The 22,742-nt window shown below is 44.7% G+C and overlaps 2 protein-coding genes and 1 non-coding gene across 5 annotated transcripts; all 3 read right to left on the reverse strand.

Moving 5' to 3' along the window:
• Window positions 1-5,188: 5,188 nt before the first annotated feature.
• eif4a1a (eukaryotic translation initiation factor 4A1A) lies at window positions 5,189-11,602 on the reverse strand. The gene is made up of 11 exons (XM_023797692.2): window positions 11,485-11,602; window positions 10,154-10,202; window positions 9,723-9,855; window positions 9,499-9,638; window positions 8,900-9,068; window positions 8,504-8,613; window positions 8,030-8,173; window positions 7,445-7,582; window positions 7,065-7,154; window positions 6,520-6,599; window positions 5,189-6,329 (listed from the first exon to the last, which is right to left on the reverse strand). The coding sequence occupies exons 1-11, from the start codon at window positions 11,505-11,507 to the stop codon at window positions 6,185-6,187; spliced, it is 1,221 nt and encodes a 406-aa protein (XP_023653460.1). The 5' UTR covers window positions 11,508-11,602; the 3' UTR covers window positions 5,189-6,184.
• On the reverse strand, window positions 7,832-7,970 carry LOC111836454 (small nucleolar RNA SNORD10). The gene has a single exon (XR_002836434.1). It is a non-coding gene; the product is annotated as a small nucleolar RNA SNORD10 (small nucleolar RNA).
• A 1,579-nt stretch (window positions 11,603-13,181) lies between the features above and the next one.
• On the reverse strand, window positions 13,182-21,175 carry senp3b (SUMO specific peptidase 3b). Of its 3 annotated transcripts, none has more exons than XM_023797579.2 (11): window positions 20,990-21,175; window positions 19,359-20,039; window positions 17,828-18,013; window positions 17,543-17,654; window positions 16,901-17,048; window positions 16,660-16,707; window positions 15,292-15,369; window positions 14,991-15,128; window positions 14,782-14,865; window positions 14,066-14,116; window positions 13,182-13,896 (listed from the first exon to the last, which is right to left on the reverse strand). In XM_023797579.2, exons 2-11 carry the CDS (start codon window positions 19,999-20,001, stop codon window positions 13,786-13,788), a joined length of 1,599 nt encoding a protein of 532 aa, XP_023653347.2. In that variant the 5' UTR covers window positions 20,002-20,039; window positions 20,990-21,175; the 3' UTR covers window positions 13,182-13,785. The 3 variants fall into 3 exon arrangements, with proteins under 3 accessions (XP_023653347.2, XP_023653345.2, XP_072573749.1); XM_023797577.2 differs by having other exon boundaries at window positions 19,359-20,043; XM_072717648.1 differs by lacking the exons at window positions 13,182-13,896; window positions 14,066-14,116 and adding an exon at window positions 14,130-14,435 and having other exon boundaries at window positions 19,359-20,043.
• Between the last annotated feature and the right edge of the window lie 1,567 nt (window positions 21,176-22,742).

The raw sequence follows: 22,742 nt of genomic DNA on the forward strand, positions 1-22,742 counted from the left end.
TTCAAGTGCGTTTCAATAACCCCAGAATTGGTGTTAGAAGAGTTGCCATTTTTTTGCTTCTCCTTCTTGGATTGAAGAGCACTTATTTCTGTGCAGGCTACACGTCTCGTTTGATGATAATCATGATACATTTTCGTTAGGTTCTGAAGTTTGCTTTAAATAAACTTGTAACTTGAAATTCGTCATTTAACAGTTATTCAAACTCACCCTGCCTAAATAACCAAGGCAGGCAGTAAAGTTGCAAATAACTTGTGAGACAGAGCAGAGTCATCAAAGAACAAGTTTTGAGTGAAACTTTATGTCACAAGACACAGACACTCACTTCTACACAGAATGGGTTCATGGGTCTGCGCAGGTTCGTCTCAAATGAGTGGTTACTTTAGCTGCCTAATTCTTAGACCAGAGATGTTAAAGAGCTCTGAATGAAATATTCTACAAAGCAGCAGGGGGGCTTCTCCCCTTACCCCCACCCCACTTGTATTTTTGCGTCCCGCTGCCATTGCTACTGTAATTAGCCCAGGTGCGAGAGACGATCATCTGCTCCTCCTTAATACGTCGTTACGCCAGGCGGTTTCTATGGCCGGCACTTCGCGGCGCGCTCTCATTGTGAGAGTGGTCCTCCAGTAAAACAATGATAACAGCGACCAGGGACAGCAGACTGCTTCCTGTGGTACAGCATCGTCACAGGCAGACACATATACATGCCACTGTCTTCGCCCAATGAGAAAGAGGTCGTGCACAGAATTTAAACGACCTCTTGAGATCTGGAGCATATTATTAAAATGTTGAACATTATAACTGGATTATAAAAATAACCGCTTTATAATGAGAGAACCAAGACACAGAATAGTATGCACTTATTCAAGACTTTCTTTTGTATAATGTGATCCAGTAAATGTTTATTTTTTACAAAATAAACTCCAAACCAGTAGTACCAAAAACTGCGCACATCATCTTGAAAGTTGCAATTAAATCTGCATGAGTCACGAAGTTAATGTATTTGTTGCCGTGTACAGGAGCAGTGGTGTATGTCTCTCTCTGTCTGTGTGTGTGTTTGTGGGAGCGTGCTCTGGTTTCGGAGGTTATTGCTGTCCTCACATCTGTAATAGTGCTTAAACACTTGAAGTTGCTTCTTATCGCGTTTCAGAACTGAGTGACACAATTAACCAAACTGTGCACGAGGGAGGGAATTACCCCCAGGTTCACCTTGTAAATACACAGGAGTTTGCCAAAGGGAAAATTTAAACTTAGCCAACACTTGCCAATGCAAACATTACAGGGCAAGAATCTTTCGTTAATAAAAGTTTTCTCCCTGGTGACATTTTTGCATTCATCAAATGACAAAATAGAAATTAAGCTAAATTGTTGTGTAACATGCTTACATTATTTACGACCCGTATGAGAATGAAACGCCTTTTAACAAGGTAAAATATGGATATAAGCTGAACTACCAAACCTGGTGTCAGATGAAAGGGGAAAAGTAATTCACAAACAGGAGAGAAGTAGAAACAGAAAGTATTTTTTGTTAGAAATAATTCTAAAGGGGAATGTTTTAGGTTTGAAGCTGCGCTTGCTGAGCGAGGCATCGTCCCGGACTGGCATGCCGCTGTAGGGCTGTCCTGCCGCTCTGTGTCACAGTGGCTCAGCTATGCTACCAAAGTCCTGGAAGTTCTACAGGTGTGATCTCAGCACAGAAGCCCACGGCCTGTCCAGCCCCATGCGTGATCGCGGTCCGCAGGCGTAAATATGCAGGAGTGTGTGTAAAGGCGCAGGTGTGGGTCTGTGTATGTTTCTGTGCATGACTGACAGTTACGCCCCGATGCCAATCAAACCCGGGATTGTGAGGCTCCACTCTCCCGTTTCTGTTTCCAAGACAACCTGCTCTGGAATCTCTCCCGGCTCCCCCTCCCCTCCATCTCTCTTTCTCGCTCTTCTTTCTATTCAGCTTTCCTTGTCTATTTTTTTCCAACTTTTAAACAAAAAACAGCCATGCAGCTCGAAATTTTCGCCTCTCTCACCCACCCACTCACTCGTTCACTGTCTCCCTCACTGGCTCACTCACTGCGTCTGTCTGTCTGTCTCTCTCTCTCTCTTACTTTCACCACACACACGGACAACACGCCATCCTTTTCACCCTCCTTTTGTCTGTGGCAATTCTCTGTGTTTAACCCCTTGAAGTAAAAAGCAAAGCAAGTTGCAACAGGGATTTCATTCCAATAAAGTATGCAAGTTAAATTCTATTCCAGGCAAAACTTCTAACTTCCTTGCACTTTCTGAGCATCGGTCCAATCACAGATCGGGGGCATCTCTTGCTGTCCTTGAGATTTCGATTTGTTCTTCTTTTTTCTCATTTTGCTGTGCAGAACCACGATGCAGTGTGACATGTCCTGTTTTCTTTTTTTTGTTTGTTTATCGAAGTTTTATTTTTTTTCCCTTTTTCTCATATCTTAAGTGATGTGCTATTGGGGAAGTTCGTTTCTTATTGGATTTCCCTGTTCGCTAATCAATTTTATAAAGTAATTCGGCCATAATGATATCCATATTGTGTTTGCTTCCTTTCTGGATACTCAAAACATGACCCTACCACGTTAGTCTTTGAAGTCCTCCTTCTTTGTGCTGACTGCTATAATGTAGGATTAGATGTAAGCCCGTGCCATAATTTATTCTTTTCTGGATATAGAGATGACTCGGAAAGCACCCCCCCACCCAAGTTATTTCGATTGTGTGTCAGTTTCGGGGTCATTAGGTGTAATTATTCCGACACCTTGGCTATTTCTTTGGGCGTGTATAGTCACATCTGCCATGCTGACAAGGTGTTAATTGGCAATGGCTGCGCTGATGTCCGTCGCCGCCATCCACGCCGATTATGGGTAGGTAGATTTCAGTAGGAGAAGAGGGCCGTGCGCGGGCTCACTGCAGCCTGACCATTCTGTTCCCACCCAACATTAGCATGAGTGACAAATTCACAGCCTTCATAACAATGACAATGCGGCGATCCCAGCAAGAGATTAACGGGTAGGCATGTATAAAATATTAAATGGCGACAATCCGTGAGTTTCACCTGCACATCAGAAATCACGAGCGAAATGTTACGTGGGCTGCTACGCTAATATTCCGGAAAAAACACCAACTGACCATGCAATGTTCTTCATCTTAATGAACTTAAACACTGTGAGCATGCAAATGATATTAAGAAACATATACGAAGACGAAGTAAAAACTTAATGAGGTTTAATGGTAAATAAGCACATTATTACTACTTCGCTGTTAATATCAGACAAGTTGAGTGTCTGATATCCTATGTGGTCAAATAAATAAAATGTATTCGTTGTTTTATCAGTCACACCACAAACTGCAAAGTTGGAACGCTCCTCTTGGCTTGGTTTCCTAACGAGCCTTTACTTCCTTTAGGCAATGCTATAATATTTTCCATTGACGAAAATAATACGTCTGTGACGTCCGTAATGCGTAAAGATGGGTGTGCTCTAAAATATGGGAGACCTCCGAGTTACGTAATAAACTATGCTCTCCCGTGTCACTGTTATAAGTGCGTGTTATGGTGCGCGACTTGCCGTGAGAAAAGGACAATAATGCCCCGAACATTTAAACGGCATGACAGTCTCTTTTGAGTGGGGTAACACTGTGAAAATTTAAACGGAGCGAAATGAAATTATGAACTAGGGAGCGGGAATGATAGATCGGAGTAAAAAATAAAGAAAAGGGAAATAAGATGAGAAAAATGCTGAACAGAAGGGAAAAAAGGTATAAAGAGGAGAGCCGAAGAAAAAATTGGGGATCTTGGAGAGGGGGAGAAAGTACTTCAGTGCTCTGTGACAGACTGATTGAATAGTCCTCTATTCTCCTTCTCTCCTCTCTTCTCATGTAAATGGTCCCTTCAGTCTCCCAGCCATCCGTCACAGGGCAGAAAGACCTTGGCAGGCCTTTTACGAGCCTCCCACTCGCATAATCTCCCCCGTCCACAATCGGGCAACCAGCAGGGGGGAATGGGAGGTGGCGGTGGGGGTTACGGCCAGAGTGAAAGTGGTTGAAGGGCCACCTACACTGAACCGGAATGATAGAACATCACATATTCGGAGGGACAAGGAGGATAGGGGAGAGTGGACTTAGAGGAAAAGAGAAAGGAAAATGTTTCTAGTGCAGTGACAATGTGAGGGAAACACCTTTGGACTGGGATATAATCAAGGAAAAGTCTTAGCTTTCAGACACACATTTAAATTGATTTATTTCAACTTAATATAAGTTGTCATATGTAAATGATAATTTCTGCTCTAAGAGAGACTGGGTGAGCAAAAGACGAATATACTGTTGAACTTTGAATTTAAAAGTAGCTATCACTGGCAATATGGAATCAGATACCCGAGTCAGCAAGGCAGTTAGGATTTAAAAAACTTGTGTGTAGAGCATGAAACACTTAGCGCATAAGCGGACACGGCAGAAGGGACTAAAGGAACCATTTGCTTTGAGGGCCAGAAACGCACCCACCTTGCGCAAATAGTGACCTCTGCTGGACGTGATGTTGAATTACACTTTAAAAAAACACTCGATTGTATCGTTATTCCTCATATTTAAACTGATATCAACATACAGACCCTAAGATAGGGTTGTAGAGCACAATACTCCTAACACTTTCAAAAGAAACGCTGTCCTTGTAATGTGATTTTTTCAGAAATAGGTGTAACGTAATTCTCATAATTGTGACATGAAAGATTGACAAAACGTGTGGAAATGAGATAACATACACTTGAATTGACAACTTAAAAGAAGCTAAAGCTGTGATGAGGAACAAAAAAAACCTGAAGCTTCTTTCTTCAGTGTGATTGTCATTAACACCATGGTTTAATTTACCCAACGTGCAGCACTGTTTCAGGACGATCACTTTACCCATTGGGTGCGTAAAGTCAAGATTGATGTTCCCTGGCTATGCTGGGAAGTTAAAATGAAAATCTGGCTTTGTGTTAACGGATCAGTATAAAGTCAGTGAAGGCAGGGTTACCATCTGCCAAAATGTGGTGACGAACCACATCATATGGGACAGACGTGTAATATACACAGCAGACAAAAACCAGTGTAAAAACTAGTGAAATGCAGAAACTGGACCAATTCGATGACCAAATTATACAGCTCGCCTAAGGAGATGCAGCAAACTGGTTAAATAAAGGAATGTGACTTCGGTAAAAACAAAGTTTTATTTAAGACCTTTAAAATAAATACTATACAGAATCCAATGTAAAAAAATTTTTAATACATTGCTTCCGTCTCAAAGGGTTAATTTCATCACATTTAAATTTCATATATATATATAAAAAGAGCACTGACCACCCATCCACTGCTAACCTCTAACCCCTCCCTCCCCCTCCCCCCCAGCAAAGAGGCAGGCAATCCCCCCCCCAAAAAGAAACACTGTAGAAGCATGTTATACTCTCTAAATATGCAACCATTCACAGTTTGGTCCATACGTCAGTCCTCCTCCATCTTTTTGTGAGGTAGGTCACAGCGAATGCACCCCCTGTTCACGCAGACAACACGGCTACACTGAAAGCACTTGGGTTTGAGGACAAGTTTAGAAAAACCATTGACCAAAATTGGGGGGGGGGGGGGGGGGGGGAAACAAAAATGACATAGAAATACAGGCATATCACAGCCGAGCGTAGACAGACGCGCTGACAAGACCAAGCTCTCGACATTAATGCATTTGCCTCGTCCTCCATTCCAGAAAACTGTACTGCTATTGAATGACACAGGAGAATTGGGAAGGTCAGTAGGTCTTTGGCCAGAAATATCTGAATATGCAGGAAGTCGTGTATAAAAACGTGTTCACGTACACTGACATGAGCGCCCTCTCCTTGGGTTGTGCAGCAGACTGCAACAAGGCAAGGCACAGATAACCAGTGCGTGAAATTATAAAGAACAGCACCAGTAAGATGGCCTACAGATCGAAACATGGGCTGGTTATGAGAAAAGGCTTTCCTGTTCATTGGGGGAGGGGTGGTGTATCTTTCCACCGTTAAATGGTGCTGATGGACTAGACTGGGGGGGGGGGGGGGTTCCAAGTTCCCTTACAGAAGATATGAAGAATGTCTGAGTCGGTGAGGTGTGGTATCCAGGTTCAGGGACGACAGGAGAAAGTGGAATGCGGAGGAAAGAGGAAGGCAGCAGCAGACGTCTAGATCAGGTCTGCCACATTCATGGGCATCTCCTCCACTGTGGTGTTGTAGAACGTCTCGATATCCCGAAGCGTACGTTTATCCTCTTCTGTAATCATGTTGATGGCCACTCCTTTCCTGCCGAAACGGCCGCCGCGGCCAATCCTGGCAGGAAGAGAGCGACATCAGCATATTGCAAAAACAGATCTATCCACCACGTCTCCTAAGAGAGTTCAGATATCAATAGCAGCATGTTTAGTCTACCAAATGATCATAATAAAGGAATGCGGAGCTGGAATGGACGCCGACACTGGGGAAGAGGCCTAAAGGAACCCCCCCATGGACCCCCACTCACCTGTGTATGTAGTTTTCGCGATTGGTGGGAAGGTCATAGTTGATGACGAGTGACACTTGCTGCACGTCAATGCCTCTTGCCTAACGGAAAGAAACCGTATACAGTCAATCCAAAAGTAAGGCTCCAGCAGAGATGCCACCTTCACCCAACAAAACGAAGTGTTAAAGGTGGGCTCTTACCACAGCGGATAACAGCAGAGTACATTTAAACACCAGACCACTGATAAACTGGCAGACCAGAGGAAGAATGTCACCCATTTAATAGTCGTGAAGGGGAACCCAGAGCCCAATCACGGTGGATAACAGGACGGATTCTATACCAAAGCACATATTTCCACCCGCAGCACAAATGGGCTGGGGGGAGAGGGAACTTTGGATGTTGAGATCTCCCCACGAAGAAACATTGGCAGAAACCAGCAGACCAGATCCAGCAAAGAACTGGAACCACTAATTCCAGATCCAGTCCAGCTCTTCGAGGTCCCACATAAAACCCGACTCTGGGCTGACAAGCATCTCCTGGCTGAGCCCAGGAGGCTTCCGACTCACCAGGAGGTCAGTGGTGATGAGGACTCGACTGGACCCAGAGCGAAATTCCCTCATGATCAGGTCTCGCTCCTTCTGATCCATGTCTCCATGCTGCAACAGAAATAGGACAAGAGCTTCATGACGATGGCCTCAGTATGGCAACATAAGTCAGATATTTGTAACCCACAATACAAGGATCAGTCAACATGTCACATGGACCATGGTGTCCCCAAAGCATGAAACAGTCCTGCCCTCACCACACAGAGACGACTGGGATGAATTTGGAGAAGATTCATCTTCCCCTGCTAGATACAAGTCTGTGCCACAGACAAGGACACAGCTTTGCCCAGTAAGCAGGGGGAGGTGGGTGAACGAGGGTTTATACCACGAGGTTTCCTTACCAGGGCAGAGACAGTGAAATCCCTGGCGTGCATCTTCTCGGTGAGCCAGTCCACTTTCCGGCGCGTGTTAATGAAGATGACAGCCTGGGTGATGGTCAGAGTCTCATACAGATCGCACAGGGTGTCCAGCTTCCATTCCTGCAGGGGGCAGCAGAGAGCTGGATCAGGTGGTTGGACATTTTGCTCAAGGCTGGTCCCATAAACACTGACCAAAGGTTACAGAAGCCAAACACCAGCTTCACTTTCAGCTCAAACTATAAAATTAGACTTTGACTTGCCAACTACTGGGGGGGAAAGGATTTTACTAATGACTTGGTTTATGATAGCTAGTACCTTTAACCCAAACCCCCCAAACCCCAGGAATGCCTGGAGATGATCAGGGGAGCCGTTTTCAGCCTTGACATCCTTATCACAGCCCCAGAGCCTCTCGCCCCCAGGCTCGCCGGCCAGCAAAACGCAGGCCGGCAGCCGGGAGTCGAGGACAGCTTCTGGGATCAGTTGACACGCATGGTGATCATCACAAAACGGCTGGGCCCTGACCATGTCTGTGTGGATCAGACCAGAACAGAAGCACCTTAATCTCACCTCCTTCTCCACGTTGATGTAGAACTGGCGGATACCCTCCAGGGTCAGCTCTTCCTTCTTGACGAGGATGCGAATCGGCTCACGCATGAACTTCTTGGTAACCTCGAGCACATCCTGCGGCATCGTGGCAGACAGGAGAACCACCTGCAGGCCAGCATGGAGTTAGGAATAAAGACTGAGAGAACGCAGAAACATTTGAAACAGCACCCACATTGTCATCAAGCAGGAAACAGGACCTCACATACAAAGGTTCAAATTCAGCCATTAACCAACCACATGTGTCCATGGCATGAACCAGCCTATTCCTCACTGTACAGAGGTGACTGGGATGAAAATGGACATCCATCCTCTTCCCCTGCTAGATTTAAGCAAGTGCCACTGTCTGCACTCCTTTGCCCAGTAAGCAGGGAGAGGCCTTTCACGCCCCAGCGAGGCGAGAGGAGAGGAATCAGCCACCCGCCTGCTGCCCCTCACCTGTGTGTTTGAGCTGAGCTTCTGGAAGATCTCGTAGATCTGGTCCTTGAACCCCCGGCTCAACATCTCGTCAGCTTCGTCCAGCACAAACATCTTAATGTATTTGGCGGCTAAGACCACAGGGAAAAGAAACTTTAATGCTTCAACTCGCAACAGCAGGCTGGAAAAAAAAAAACAACGTAACACTTTCACATCATAGTGGCTTCAAGGTTAATCTGTGCAGCTTCTCCCCTTGCCATTTTGTCATTGGTTTCAACTATGATTGACCAGGCTGCCTGGACACAGTAGATCAGTAGGGCTACACAGTCCTGGGCAGAATCCTGGGACCAGCCAGCACCAACCCCCAAACGCAACGAGCTGCAACCACAAACTCTGAAGACTAGCAGATTCACTCACATAGGAACTTGCGGTTCAGCATGTCGAAGACACGTCCGGGGGTCCCCACCACTATATGGGGCGCCTCGGCCTGGAGCTTCTGCACCTCATTACGCACGTTGGTGCCACCGATGCAGGCGTGGCACGACGCACCCATGTAGTCACCGAGGGCCAGGATAACCTTCTGGATCTACAGCGAAAAAGAAACGTGGGAGGTCAGTCATTCCGCAGCACTGACCAAGTTCTACGTGACGATCCACCCAACACAGAACAGCCTTGGACCCTGTACTGAACTACACCCAGAACTGGAATGTTCAGGTCACCACAGGAAATGCTTCACAAGAACATTCCACAGAACAGACACTTCAGCAATGGCCAAATGAATCTGTATCTTATTTAGCCGTGTAAAATGCAATCCAATGTTAGATGAAACCTAGTAATACAGGCCAACTCGATGAAGTTTAGCACATGTCCTGACAGATCCAGTTAGTTCAGGGCAGTCAAAAAATGTGCCCACAGGATGAACCAGCTTGTTGCTGGGTGCAGACACAGCAATGATCAAAGCAGACTCGCTCTTCCCCAGACAGGTTAAGAGCCAGCACCATTGCTAAGGCACATACCTGCTGGGCCAGCTCTCTGGTGGGGGCCAGAACCAAGGCCTGGGTGCCCTTCAGGTCAATCTCAATCTGTTCCAGGATGGAGATAGCAAAGGTTGCAGTTTTTCCTGTCCCGGACTGGGCCTGTGCAATAACATCGTAACCTGTAAGAAACAAACATCAGATAAGCAAGGACCCCACACCAGAGACGGAAAATCTTTGGGAGTTGCCGGGGTACACTCACATACCCTTGATGCAAGGGAGGATCGCCCTCTGCTGAATGGCAGATGGCTTCTCGAAACCATAAGCGTAGATGCCCCTGAGCAAAGCCTCACGCAGGTTCATCTCATCGAAGCTGTCCACGATCTCGTTCCAGTTGCTCTATAGCAAGAAGGAGAAGAGAATTCAAACATTCGAAACAGAACAGCCAACAAAAAGCAGACCACTGAACAGTGCGCTTGCGGCAAGAACTAGTTCTTTGCATTAGAGCTAACAGACCCTAATGTACTCAAACACTGTCTAGACCCCAATACACATCTTGGGTATGGCCACAAATCCCCAAGGTGTACAAAGGTGGGGCTCCATACGGTTAATCACATTCTGAACACCTCTAGCATCAGTTCCATGGTAAATAAGGACAGGAACCACGCCACCATTTTAAAAATTAAACTTGACGCACCTCAATGACGCCATCTGGATCCATGCCATCTGGGCCATTGTCTCTGGGTCTGGAAGGAAAAACAGGAGAAAAATTAACGCCCAAGCTTACCAGTACGAAATAATGCCCTCTCCCAAAGTTACCGAGTAAATAAACGCTTTCGCGTAAAGTTAACTGCTAATCTGATCAAATTTCAGTAAGCAGTGCTAATGTGGGCCGATGGCGAAATGCGTTTAACGCGCCTGATGGCGGTCATTAGAATAACCGGGTAGGGAGCCATTTTTATTTCACGCATTCAAGATGGCCGCCCCGTCACGGTTAAAGGCCCCGCAACGTGCGACACGTGCACCGGACGAAACTCGGTCTTAGAAGAAACTAACCGCGTTCTGTCCGTGGTAAAAAATGCGCTAACGATCCAGCATGAAATACCGAGTAGAGACAAATCAGTCTTCAAACTTATTCTTCGATATATTTCCTTCATAACAGGCGTCGAACACACGTGGTTTCTACAGGAAGTGCGCAAGATCGGCACGCGGTGGAGAAAGAAATGCCGGACCACCATACTACCGCTTCTCGTTCACGCTATCGATTTGGGAACTTGATTCTTCTAACAATAAATGTTCCATTGACAGTCAAAATTTAGCGAATACCCATGGCGTGCCCTTTGTCTTAAAAACAATCGGACAGCATCGTGTTCTCAAACTGTTTTCTCCAGGTCTACAACTACCCTCATCACCATTCATCTCCCCGGCGCCGACATGCCTGCTTGAATTAAACTAGTCCTTGGGCCTTTTTTGTAATCTGTCGTCATCTATATCGATATACACAAGGAATTTAAGACAGAAAATCTATTGGCAATCGACCGCAAAACGTTTGAAAAACAAACTCAGGAAAAATGTAAACCCGTAAAAGAATCCAGTGGCAAGTGTTGATCTTTTTTAACCTCGACAAACCTTGTTTGTTACCGCGCCACCCGAGATCAGCTTGCTTGGGAACCGGTAAGGTCAGCGCGGTGGAAAAAATCGGCTAAGCTAACCACGATCCGACGCTGGAGAGGTTAGGCTGGAGCGGTTAAAATACGACGGCCCTATTAATAGATTCCCTAATATGGCATTTTGTAAAAGCATACCATGCATATTTCCATTTGTAAGCCTCTTAACACTCCGGCAAGTGTTTTAACAACCGTTAGCTAGTCGATTTCAGGGAATTAAATCATAATGTCAAAATACGCTTTTGAAAAGTGTTATCAAGCAGATTTTAAAGATAATAGAAACCATTTGCCTATATTTTCAGCTATTTTCCCAACCTCAAAAGCTAGTCAAAACCGCCATAAAACCCAATTCTCTCCTTACCGATCTTCATATTCGGCCGACATTATCACAAAGAGCGAGCCGGTGGTGAAAATGTGTGCTATACTTGCGCGTGAACGAAAACGAAGGTTTCTGATTGCACGAGGGCCACGTCAATCAACCATAAGAACACGTTGCGTGTATCGTCACTGTGAACGTAAGCCCGTATGAAGACATAACAGGCGGGCTTTCGCTGTAAACCCTCCCCTAGAACACAGCGATAGGACTAAAGAAAAATGAAGACGAGTTTGATTGGCCTCCATCCTTCCACCAGAAGCGGTAATTAAACTGGCAATCGTGTCATACTTACCCCGCCTGGCTCACCCCAGCTATAAACCAGTAACTAGCTAAATGTTGACCAGACTGGAAACTAGCTTAACAAGGAATTCAGCATTTCAGATACCACCGTTTTCATTTACCAATCGCTTTACATGTGTTCTTTCACTGAGATTTAATGAGAAAAATATTATCATTTATTTTTTTCCCAAAACATCCAGCTGACGCAAAATATTAGACAACTCCTTATAAATAGGGAAATTACTCTTGGTTGGTTTCGATGATGACATTCCTATGATACAATGATAACACGATGATACCTTAAACTGATGGATGACATCCAGACCAATGAGCGCCCTCTATCGTAGAGCCTCTTATCGTCCCTTAGGAGACATGAGGGCGCATGCATTCGACAATTTCACAATATGGCGGTACTAGTCTCTAGGTTGTGTATAAACTGGGCAGATTCTATTTTAACTTGGCTAGATATACTCTGTACTTTAGACCCTGTTCCCAACAAAGTGTTACGAGTTCATATTGGGGTGGTGTTTAATTCAGCCAATATATAAAGAGCATCAATTTCAAACAATAATTATACTAAACTGGCCTAATGTAGTGACTTCCAGCACTTGGCATGCCCATCCATGTATCTCATGTGATATCTTTTCTGCTACAGGGTTACGGTAACTTGGATTCTGTCCCCACAAGCACAGGACATGAAATCGGATACCTGGGATGAGAGCTATCAGAAGTCGCAGCATACTCATAATACTGGTGAGCTTCAATCCAACTAAATTGCATTTTTTTTTTTTTGTTACTGGGGGAGAAAACTGGACTACCTGAAGAAAAATCAACAGGGACACCCAGCAATCAAATCCATCACCCTGAAGACAAGAACCACCCCGCCCCTGGAAGTATAATTCTATATGTATGCAATAGATGATTTGTAAAAAAAGAAAATGTCTACCTTCTTGTGCACTAAATGTAAAAGCAACTAGCAGTCCTTAATTATCCACAACCAATGTACAAACGCCAAAACCTAGCAATAAAAAATAGGGATGAAATACTGCATTTGTGGAAGGTCTTTACTAATTCTGATATACTATAACAATATCGTTAAAATTGCCACCCCCCCCCCCCCCCCCCCCCCCCCCCCCCTTCAAAGGGTGTGGGTCCTTTTGCAGTTTGCACAGCTGCAAGGATTACACTACGGCAACTTCCCACATTCTCGAAAGTATTTTTCCCATTGTGGCAGTTCACCGGTTACATAACTGTGAGCCAGGTGACGGAGGAGCAGCACAATGGTAATTAATGCTCAGGACCCTCATTACTAGATGACAGAGCTGGGGCTCTGGACATCACAGCACTCTCTGTCAGCAAGTCACTCTACAGCAGTACGGCAAAGTTTTTGTCTTTCATCACTGTTTTTTTTTTTTTTTAATCCCGATATTTTATTTTTAGCAACTGAAAACACAATGTAGTTTGAAAGATATAAAACATGAATGTGTTCCATTATTCGGAGCATATCCCCCCTTCCCTTGACAAAAAAAAAAGAAACATTAACTCATGAACAAGTAGCGATAGGCCCCAGAGGACCCACACTGACAAAAAAAAGTATATAGCTTACACAATCATGACAGCTTTAGATTTTTTTAAAGATACTTATTTTTTCCATTCCCAATTTTTTTTTTCCCTGAACGAGAACATGTAACCAGTTTGTTTGTTGTGATGTTTGTTTGGCCGGCCTCAAAAACATGCCTTCATTCAGAGATACTCAAATACTCATTGTCCAACACAGCTGTAAATGAACCGTATCCTACAGGCACTCTGTGTTGAGTACAGTTGGCCTCTATCAACCATAAAGGAAACAACAACAAAAAAGAGGGGGAGTGGAAAAATTATTAAGGGGGGGGGAGAGAGGGGAAAAAAAAAAAGAAATCCACTTTGAGAGTCTCTGGCTGCCAAGAAAAATAGAGAGGTGGGTGTTTCTCTCAGGTCTCCTTTGTGTCCTCGGCCCTCTACCAGATGTCACAGCGAGAGCTTACAGTGACACAGTTCTTTGTACATGATTCTCCTCAGCATGGGCATGTCCTGTTGGCCGAAGCTGAACGGCTTCCCCAGGGCCAGGCACTTGCAATACTGCGACAGAGAACAGCAGAAATGGGGTACGTGGTCAGCGTTTCGGGGGGGTTAACGTGCTTAATTCGACACAAATGGCAGGGAAAGGCCCGTGAGGATCACCAGCCCAAGACGGACAGCAGAGCCCATCAGGAGTAACTCCGGGCGGCCATTTTGAGAAGGCACCCACCTGAAGGACGAAGGCGCCGCAGTCGCTGTCGTTGTTCTGCCTGCCGACGTTCTGAAAGGAAATGAAACAACGCTTTATTTGCCAATTGCACAAGGAAGAGCGCAGGTGCATCAGGATGCTTTTCTATCCCATCATGCTCTCCTCTATGACACACACACACACACACACACACATATATATACACAATTGAGAGTGAAGCTTGGTGTCCAAGCGCAGGGTGAGTCCTTTATTGCCTCCCCAGGAGCATTTTGGGAACTCAAGGGCCCAACGGAGACGTGATATTCTGCCAAGGATGGGATTCAAACCGGCGAACTTCTCAATCACGCAGGGTGAACTTCAGTTTTCATGCGTACAGGTCATCACACACTGTCTACACTTACACAACAGAAAGAGTAACTATTAGCCAGCAAACACACACACATTACGGTATATGATTTTCACTCAAGCCAAAAAAAGGTATGTTCAGACTACTGCAGTAATCCAGCCATAGCAGAACTGAGACCCAAAGGTCAGGTACACCATCAATGGGAAAACATGCATGTCAGTACACACCATCATACCAAACAGATTGTAATTCCTGGAGATGTGACTCTACCCACCCAAGATCTTACGTAGGCTTCTAGCATTACCTGACCCCAAAAGTGATCACATCACCAAGTCATGCACGGATATGGCTTGGCTGTATAGCTATTACAATGTAAATCCGGCTTCCATACCATCTTAAAATAGCCTTTCCACCCAGTGAGGAAGTCTCTCTGCTCTTTCTTCACAGCTTCCGCTTGCAGGTACTTCGCAATGTGCTGAAAACAAGCAGAATGTGGAGAGAAAATGATCCCGGAGGAAACGTGATGGATTATTGCGATTAAAGGGGAGGAATCGCGATGGCGAGGAGCGGGTTTGTCACTGAGGCGCAAGAGAGACTCACCTTGGGGCAGCGGCGGTTGAGGGTACGCTGTGAGTCGAAGTAGGTGATGGCGCGACGCGGGACGTCCACGCACACCAGCGACCAGTGCACCTCCAGGTGGATGGGGATCAACAGGAGGTTCTTCTTGAAGATGTCCACCTGGAGACCCAGGAGGGACGACATTAACGTTGACAGAGCTGGACTTGCATGCATTCAATTAAAGGATGCAGGTGGTGTCACAGGGGAAAATGCACAGAAACCAGGACAGGGGTGAAACTGTACGGCTCGGATTAGGGTTCTGAACACGGCTTAGATCCATTACGTTTTTTGTCCACCGCTTGACTCCATCGTAGCCGTTCGTTCTCAGCTTGTCATAAAAAAAGCTGTTGAAAAAGTGAACCTAAGAAACAGAGAGTAAGTTCGTATGAACAACAGTTCAAAGGAAGCTTTTCCGTCAGGTAACCGACTCTCAAAATTAAGACAGAGAAGTAAATATATGAATGGTTTAATGACTCTAGGTCCCACCTCTATGGTGTACAGGGACCAACTCAATCTCCTGCTGACGATTCATGACTTAAAGTGACAGCAGTTTGAGACAACTGATACGGGGTAAGATTACAACACAAGCATGACTGCTTTGTGAGAGAAGAGAAGCCAGGCAGGGAGCCAGCAGAGGTCAGTCCTCCACATTCACACCATACTGCTTTTAGTCCCCGAAGAGACATAGTGGGAAAAAATCCTAGGAGGTTTGGCTGTGTACTACTTTGTCCACTTTGGCCCAGCCTTTATATTTAATTTTCGCCACACACTACCAGTCAAAAGTTTTTGCGCACACCGAATTTTTCTACATTTGTCACTCACTTAACATTTACTAAAAATACACTCAATATTCTTTGCTAGCAAATAAATTAACAGTACATTCACCATTTGGGCACCTTTACTAGCTAGAAAATGTCATATCTTCGATTCATGAAGTAGTCCTCTAGCAGTTGTAACAGCAGAGAAAATTCAAGGCATTCTTTCCACAAGGGACATTAAATACGTTACATCACACCGATGAAACAGTTAACTAGTGCATTTAAAGTTAAAGGACAGCCTAGAATTTGACTCTGCCATCACCACACAACCAGATAATGTCCAGACATTCACTGTCACATACTCTCTCTTTCCATGTTATAAAGGAAACTTGTTTTATGTGACATATTTTCATTTATAGTTGTTCACTCAACTTTCCAGCGCTTAAGAAGAATAAAAAAAATCTGAATAAAAATAAGTGGTAAAAACTTCTAGTGCGGAAGAACTTTTGACTGGTCTTTACTAAACTCCTCAATGGAGAGTGATCTGCCGTCTTAAAGTTTTGCAAAGGTGACTGAAGGCACAGCAATGGGGAATTAATCACCAGTTTAAAGAGAAACATTACAATTACAAAGGCCAGGATACTATATGGAGGCATTTTGAAATGTAGCAATACCAATCACTCAACATGCAAAAACTCTCCCTTCTGTAATGTACAATTTGAATAACATACCCAACTTTACAAACACTCCCTGTAAACAGAGAAGTATATTTTATACTGTAAACAGAGGCACATCCTAGTATAGCAGCTTAATATTTATACAGGTGAATTTATATCCTTGTATCTATGCCTGAGTGTTAATCAACAAAGCCGCTGCAGAGCCTTTAAACTCACCTTATCTGGCACGCAGTCCATCACCAAATCCCCGTACATGTTCATGACCTGAAGAGAGGTGACCAGGGCTGCAGGTTAGACACGGGTCGTCATGACCAGCACACAATCACATGACCACAACGCACCAAGGCTCTTATTACATGCCAAACTGACGCAGGTCATCTCGAGCACTGGCGAGAACCACTCGCGCGGTCCGAGGATGAAGCCGTTTAATTCAATTGTCTGGGCGTGAAGAACACACCTGGTCATTAAGCCAGTTCTGGCCGTACAGAGTGCTGAGGTCGTCCATTGTTAAAACGTGGCGCTTGTAGTTGACGCGGAATCCTCGCACCATGACGTTGCCAGACAGCCGCTGGTAGGTCTGAATTAGATGCTGCACCACAGCCTTCCTGCAGCAGCGCGACACACAGCAACTCTGACAGTCCATTCATGCCCTCGTTGGGTTTGCATTCATTGGAAACGTGAGTTGATACAGACTATCCCCGCCTTACAACTTAAGAGACTTACAACTTGGACGTGTGACAGAAGATTTGAGAAAAAAAACTTTTAATTAAGTAAATGCAAGTCGTAAGTCGGGGAAAGTTTGTACTTTGTGTATGCGTGTGTGGATATTTCTAGTGATACCCGTAAAGTTACTCTCAAGGGAATGTAAAGTATGATCTACAAGTTTTCGTAAGTTCAGGAACGAGAACACAATCAGCACATGAACTTAACACGTCACATTCCTGTTGTAGGCTTCCGAATAGATGCCAAAACTCATAACCACTTACAGGAAAGGAATCACGTCACACGTGGCCTATGAATCCTCACTCCTACATAACAGAATAAGCAGCAAGGCGGTTAAATAAAGAGCAGAAGGGTGATCCTGCTGTGAGCAGCAGACCTGTGGGGCTGAGAGAAGCTCTCACTGAAGATGTCCTCCAGCTTCTCCACCACCTCGTCAACGTGGATGGGGATCAGGCTGCCGTACTGCTGTAAAGACTCATCCAGGATCCCTGTGGAAAGGGCATCAAATCAGGAAACGGTTTGCTTTCCACCCAACTTGAACAGTGAGCTGGGAATATACACATCACCAGGGAAGCGTTACATCGGGAACGTAGAGTGACCAGACCTGCCTGAACACACCGAGGCAGCAGCGTGTGGAAAAGGAAGCATTGGATGCACATACCCTGAACGCAGGTCACGTGTTCGTCGGTCAGGGCATTCTGCATGCTCTGGGGAGCGGGCCTGTCACGTGGACCGGGGGGTTCGGCGCCGGCCGAGGGCGACCCGCTTCTCCCCACGTCTCCCGCTTCTGTGCCATCTGCCCTGCGGAAGTCGCCTAGGAAACCATTCACCTCGCCAGCCTGAGGGTCTGAAGGGGAAGATAACAGCGACTTGGTCCCTATTGGATGCGTCTGCTCAGATTCTGGTCCCAAAAAGCTTTGCATGAAGGACTCAATGTCCTTAGGGGGCTGGGCTGGTCTTTCACACTATTACTACATTGGCTGCAATGGTGAAGGGCCCTATCTTCAAAGGACACCTTCACCGGCAAGGTGAATCAGCCATGGCTCTCTGTTGGTACAGCTCACTTCCAAATGAAACAAGTCTACTGGTAATGCAGCTGGGGCTAAATTAAGTCAAGATTTTGATCACTAAGAATTTCCCTCCATAAAAGTTAATCAAATCTAATAGGACAGAAGTACATTTTTAGAATATATATAAAATCTAATCTTAAGGGAAAATTTCAATTTTTACAAATGAAATCTTTCATTTTGATTTGTGAGCTGCATGACTACTGTATCATGTAGTACATTGCATACATCATGGATATTAAACTGTCTGAATTCTGTATATCTTGTATAGTGATTTTTAGGAGAAGTTCTATGTGGTATTCATTATATGTTAAGTGTTCCCATTATGACCAATTCACCACAACAGATTCCTCGAACACATTGGGCGTATAAAGTCCGATGCGGATTCTGCCACTAAGCAGCGAGAAAGATTTTGCAGGGAAAGTCTTGTTACAAGCAGCCCATTGCAGCAATGATAGCTTCATTTGTCACTCTGTATTCACACACTGCCATATGCATTAAAAAACAAGACCGGTTCGGCTTTGGAGATTTTCTCCGATCAGAATTGGATTGGGCAGAAAATGACAACAGAAATCTGAAACGTCCTGCATCAGCAGCCAAACGTCATTTATTCAACAGATGCATGCAGATTATTCTGACAACAGACAGATCACTTACCGCCACACCGGGGTGCCACTTTTAAGCCCAACTAACTGTACAAATGCTCCAGTGCAGTGTAATTATACCCTGAGCGCAATGCTTACAGTATTTCACCCGTAACGAAAAACAACTCAAAAACGAATCAAAAGAACTGCCACTGGTGCCTTTTTTGTTTGTGGTAGGGAGTCGTGAAGATTTAGCAATAAGACGTTATGCATCACAGGCCAATATGAAAGAAGTTAGACATGCATGGCTGCTGTAGGCTGACCAGAGAGCCACAGATATAGTTGCCAAAAAAGATATTAGAAAAGAGGCCCATGAATTCGCCCTTCTTTCTGGTACATTTACATGGCCTTACTGCAAGCCTTCCATCTTCCTCAACCCTACTTGGAAATTTTAGGAAGGTGACATCATCTCGTTCACTCAACCAATCAATGGGGTGGGCAGGGAATTCATTCCACCAATTTCTACGCCATGTTTACTCACCTGCCTCAGCTCCATTTAGTGCCGGCCCACCCAGCCGGGGGCTGCGAGCTCTCTGGCTTCTATACTGGCGCCACCTCCTGACCCGCCTGAAACCAAAGGTGCCGCCCCAGAGGGCCTGCTGGCGCCAGGTCTTCCAACGGGACCTCAGGCTGGCATGAGAGCGGAGCCTTCGCCAGCGCCGGAGCCGGAGCCTGCGGAGTCTCAGGACATTGGACCGCACCGGAATGGGGCTGTCAGGCAAATCCCTGGCTTGGTAATCGGCCTGCTGCTCGGGCTGCTGCTGTAGCTGTGGCGGCTGAGCTCCATACTCCACATCTCCATCTTCTTCCCAGCAACCACCTGTGAAGTTTACATCTTCCCCTTCTTCGTCATCATCATCATCATCATCATCATCTTCTTCCTCCTCCTCCTCCTCCTCATCCTCCAACTCGTCTGTGTCCTCCTGCTCAATGCATTCTGAATCACACCCCCTTTCCCTCTGGCCTTGTTTCAGCTGCATGGGACTGGAAGGATGTCGGGTCAACGTCGGGTTCATGAGGTGCTCCCTTCCGATATTCTCCCCCCCACTGCCGCCCTGGCTGCCAGCCAGGGCCAGCTCACTTTGCCAGTGATTCTGTGCCAGGCTGCCACCACTACCTCTCATTGTCCACCGGCACCCTGCTACCTGCGCCAGCTTGCCGCCTATCTGGGCAGGAAACACCAAAGAAAACAAGGAAAAATGTGTGTAAACTTGCCTAGGGCTACGACAAATAAGAAAAACAAACAATTAGTGTATCAGTTCTATTAAAGCTGTCAGCAATGATAACTGCATTACAGCAACACAGAATGCAGCATAAAAACTTTCATATAATGGTCCCTTATTACATTAGATATATAGTATTTAAAACATATGTAAAAGCTGTAGATGAATGTACAGCTAAACTGACGATATAAAAATGGACGGGGCAATAAGGAAAAGTTTAACTGATGGAAAATAACAGGAATTACAAAGTAATCTGCATTCTAACTTGCAGACTGATAGACAGATGCTACATATTATATACAAACTAAGCATCGTATAGTAAATGCTAATAGGCACACAGTCTGCCTCATAAAGTAAAACGTGTTATTTCACACATTGTTTCACTCCGTCCGTACCTCATCGGTTAACTGACCTATTTAACTGACATCATCTAATCAATTTAAGTCCGTTACTACTTGCAATGACAAATGAACGGGTTCGTCATAAGATACAGAACAGGTACGGCTTCATTTGCATCTCACCTTCTCAATAACTATGGAAATATATTCATAAATATGTTGGAAATATATTCATAACCAATTACGATAAAGGATTTTATAAGCTGCATTCAGCTAGTACATACATACACATCCGACGAATGTATGCTAGCACGCTGAATGTAATGTAAACGGTATTTTAAAGAAGGGGCAGAGAAATGTAAGCGGGAACTGTCTGCTAGTTATTTTCATGATTTTCTTTATATATAATTTACAAAAGGCTTGTTTAGTGTCTTTAAGCTAGCTAATTAACATTGTCGTTTTCTAGTAGCTAGCTAAAACATATCCAAACTGCAGCCCGCAAGGATTCTCCGACACCGTGCGCGCTGTGCGAAACACAACCTTGAGCTCACCGTTAAAGTGCACCTTCTACAGCGGGTGGGATTTTCCTTCTCTGAGTTGCCTTTTTATACCTGAAATATTTAATCTAATAAAAACAAAAACACAAAAGAAACGATACTTTAAAATTCTGCCCCAATCAATGAACCGCGTCGCTCTTTTACAACGTGAGCCTCATTTCCGTCGCTTTTCTTTACGTCAGCTATGCTAAGAAACACATGCGCTGGTTACGTCAGCCACCGGGTGTGTCTATTTTACATTCATATTTATTTATTTAACAGTAACTTTTGTCCTAAGTGACGTACAAGTGAGGCAGATAATACAAAGATATATATTTTACAGGATATATTCGCTGTTTTGAATGGAGAGAGAGAAACCAAGTAATGAAGATTAATTTCTCATAAATTATTTTGGAATTCCCTATTAAAATTTCGTGACGTTTTGAATGTTTTTTGTGCCCTTAGATTAATAATGTCATAAAAGCATAGGAAAATTGTTGTGTACTTTTGTGTTGTTAGTGTCTAATGTTCATTTATTTAGTGTCTTTGTGACTTCCTAGTTACTCATCCATCTGTTAACCTCACACCTAGTCAGAATCGGAAGGGACGAGATTCTATTGCTGTCATAGGACATAAAGCTGGGCACATACATGCAAACTCTATGGGAAATTCTAAAGGCCCCAACTAACCCGTGAAGGCATTTTTAACATATCTCATGGGCCAGTGTGTGACTCTGTGCCTGTGATCAGAAGGTTGCTGGTTCAAGCGTGTCCTCCTTGAGCAAGGCCCTTAACCCCCAGCTCCCTGAGTGCTGTTATGGGTGACTGGCCTTCATGTTGAGAGAGGCAAAAACAGGATTTCCCCACAGGGATCAATGAAGTATCCATCTGTCCATCCATACAGTGAAGGATTTGCAGATTAATACTGAGATATCAATTCTTTTCAGCTGAATGATTCATTATGAGAATCAATTCCAACATTAAAATATGTAAAAAAAAAAAAAAAGATGGTAATTTAAGTATTTATATTATTATGGTTGAGCAGCTTGGTGGCACAGTGGTTACCTCTCTTGCCTCACACCTTTGGGACCAGGATTTCAGCCTAAACCAAGGTGTGAATGGTGTATGTGCCCTGCGGTGGGCTGGCCCCCCTTCCTGGGTTATTCCGTGCATTGTTCCTGTAGGCCCCAGACTCTCACGACCCTGAATGGAACAAGCGAGTACAGAAAATGGATGAATGGATGGATATTATTATAGGGAGCAGGTCATGATCTACTACCAAACAGAAAGTTTTCAGGGGCCTAGACTAGGGAAATGCAATGAATGATCCGCTCATCAGCAAATTTTACTGTTAGGCTGGAGCTGGCACTAAATATCAAGATCGGGATGTGTGATACCAACATTAATATTGAATCAAATAAAATCAAAAAGAAAACCACTGGCCTCACCCATCCCTACCCTGGAGCACATGTGTGTAATATAATATAATAATATAATTACCCTGAACACGTGGTACTGGGAGAAAAAGAATGCGTCACAAAAAATTATTATTGTTATTAACAATAATTAGATGATGCAATATAATATTGTTACGTCACAAGTGGAAAAGGAAGGCAGCAGAACAAATAAAAGGATATTGCAGAAAGAATGAGTGCTTTCAATGTATTTCAGAAGATAATAGAGATTTCACACGTGCACTTTTCTCCTGGTTAAGTTAGAGGTCAGAAAGTAACACCTGCCAGAATCAGCTCATGGTGAGACACTGGTGG

The sequence above is a fragment of the Paramormyrops kingsleyae genome, chromosome 10, assembly GCF_048594095.1.
Source record: "Paramormyrops kingsleyae isolate MSU_618 chromosome 10, PKINGS_0.4, whole genome shotgun sequence".
Classification (NCBI taxonomy): Eukaryota; Metazoa; Chordata; class Actinopteri; order Osteoglossiformes; family Mormyridae; genus Paramormyrops; species Paramormyrops kingsleyae.

Bases quoted from the DNA above. Each gene is read 5' to 3' on its own strand.
- eif4a1a (XM_023797692.2), bottom strand. From the start codon at position 11,507: ATGTCGGCCGAATATGAAGATCG. The intron at 9,639-9,722 runs GTATGTGAGTGT...TGTTTCTTACAG, and splicing joins GATCCTCCCTTGCATCAAGG to GTTACGATGTTATTGCACAG. The intron at 9,069-9,498 runs GTATGTGCCTTA...TTTTCGCTGTAG, and splicing joins CCAGAGAGCTGGCCCAGCAG to ATCCAGAAGGTTATCCTGGC.
- senp3b (XM_023797579.2), bottom strand. From the start codon at position 20,001: ATGAGAGGTAGTGGTGGCAGCCTGGCACAGAATCACTGGCAAAGTGAG. The intron at 14,866-14,990 runs GTGAGTCTCTCT...GCTTGTTTTCAG, and splicing joins TCAACCGCCGCTGCCCCAAG to CACATTGCGAAGTACCTGCA. The intron at 13,897-14,065 runs GTGGGTGCCTTC...TCTCTGTCGCAG, and splicing joins GCGGCGCCTTCGTCCTTCAG to TATTGCAAGTGCCTGGCCCT.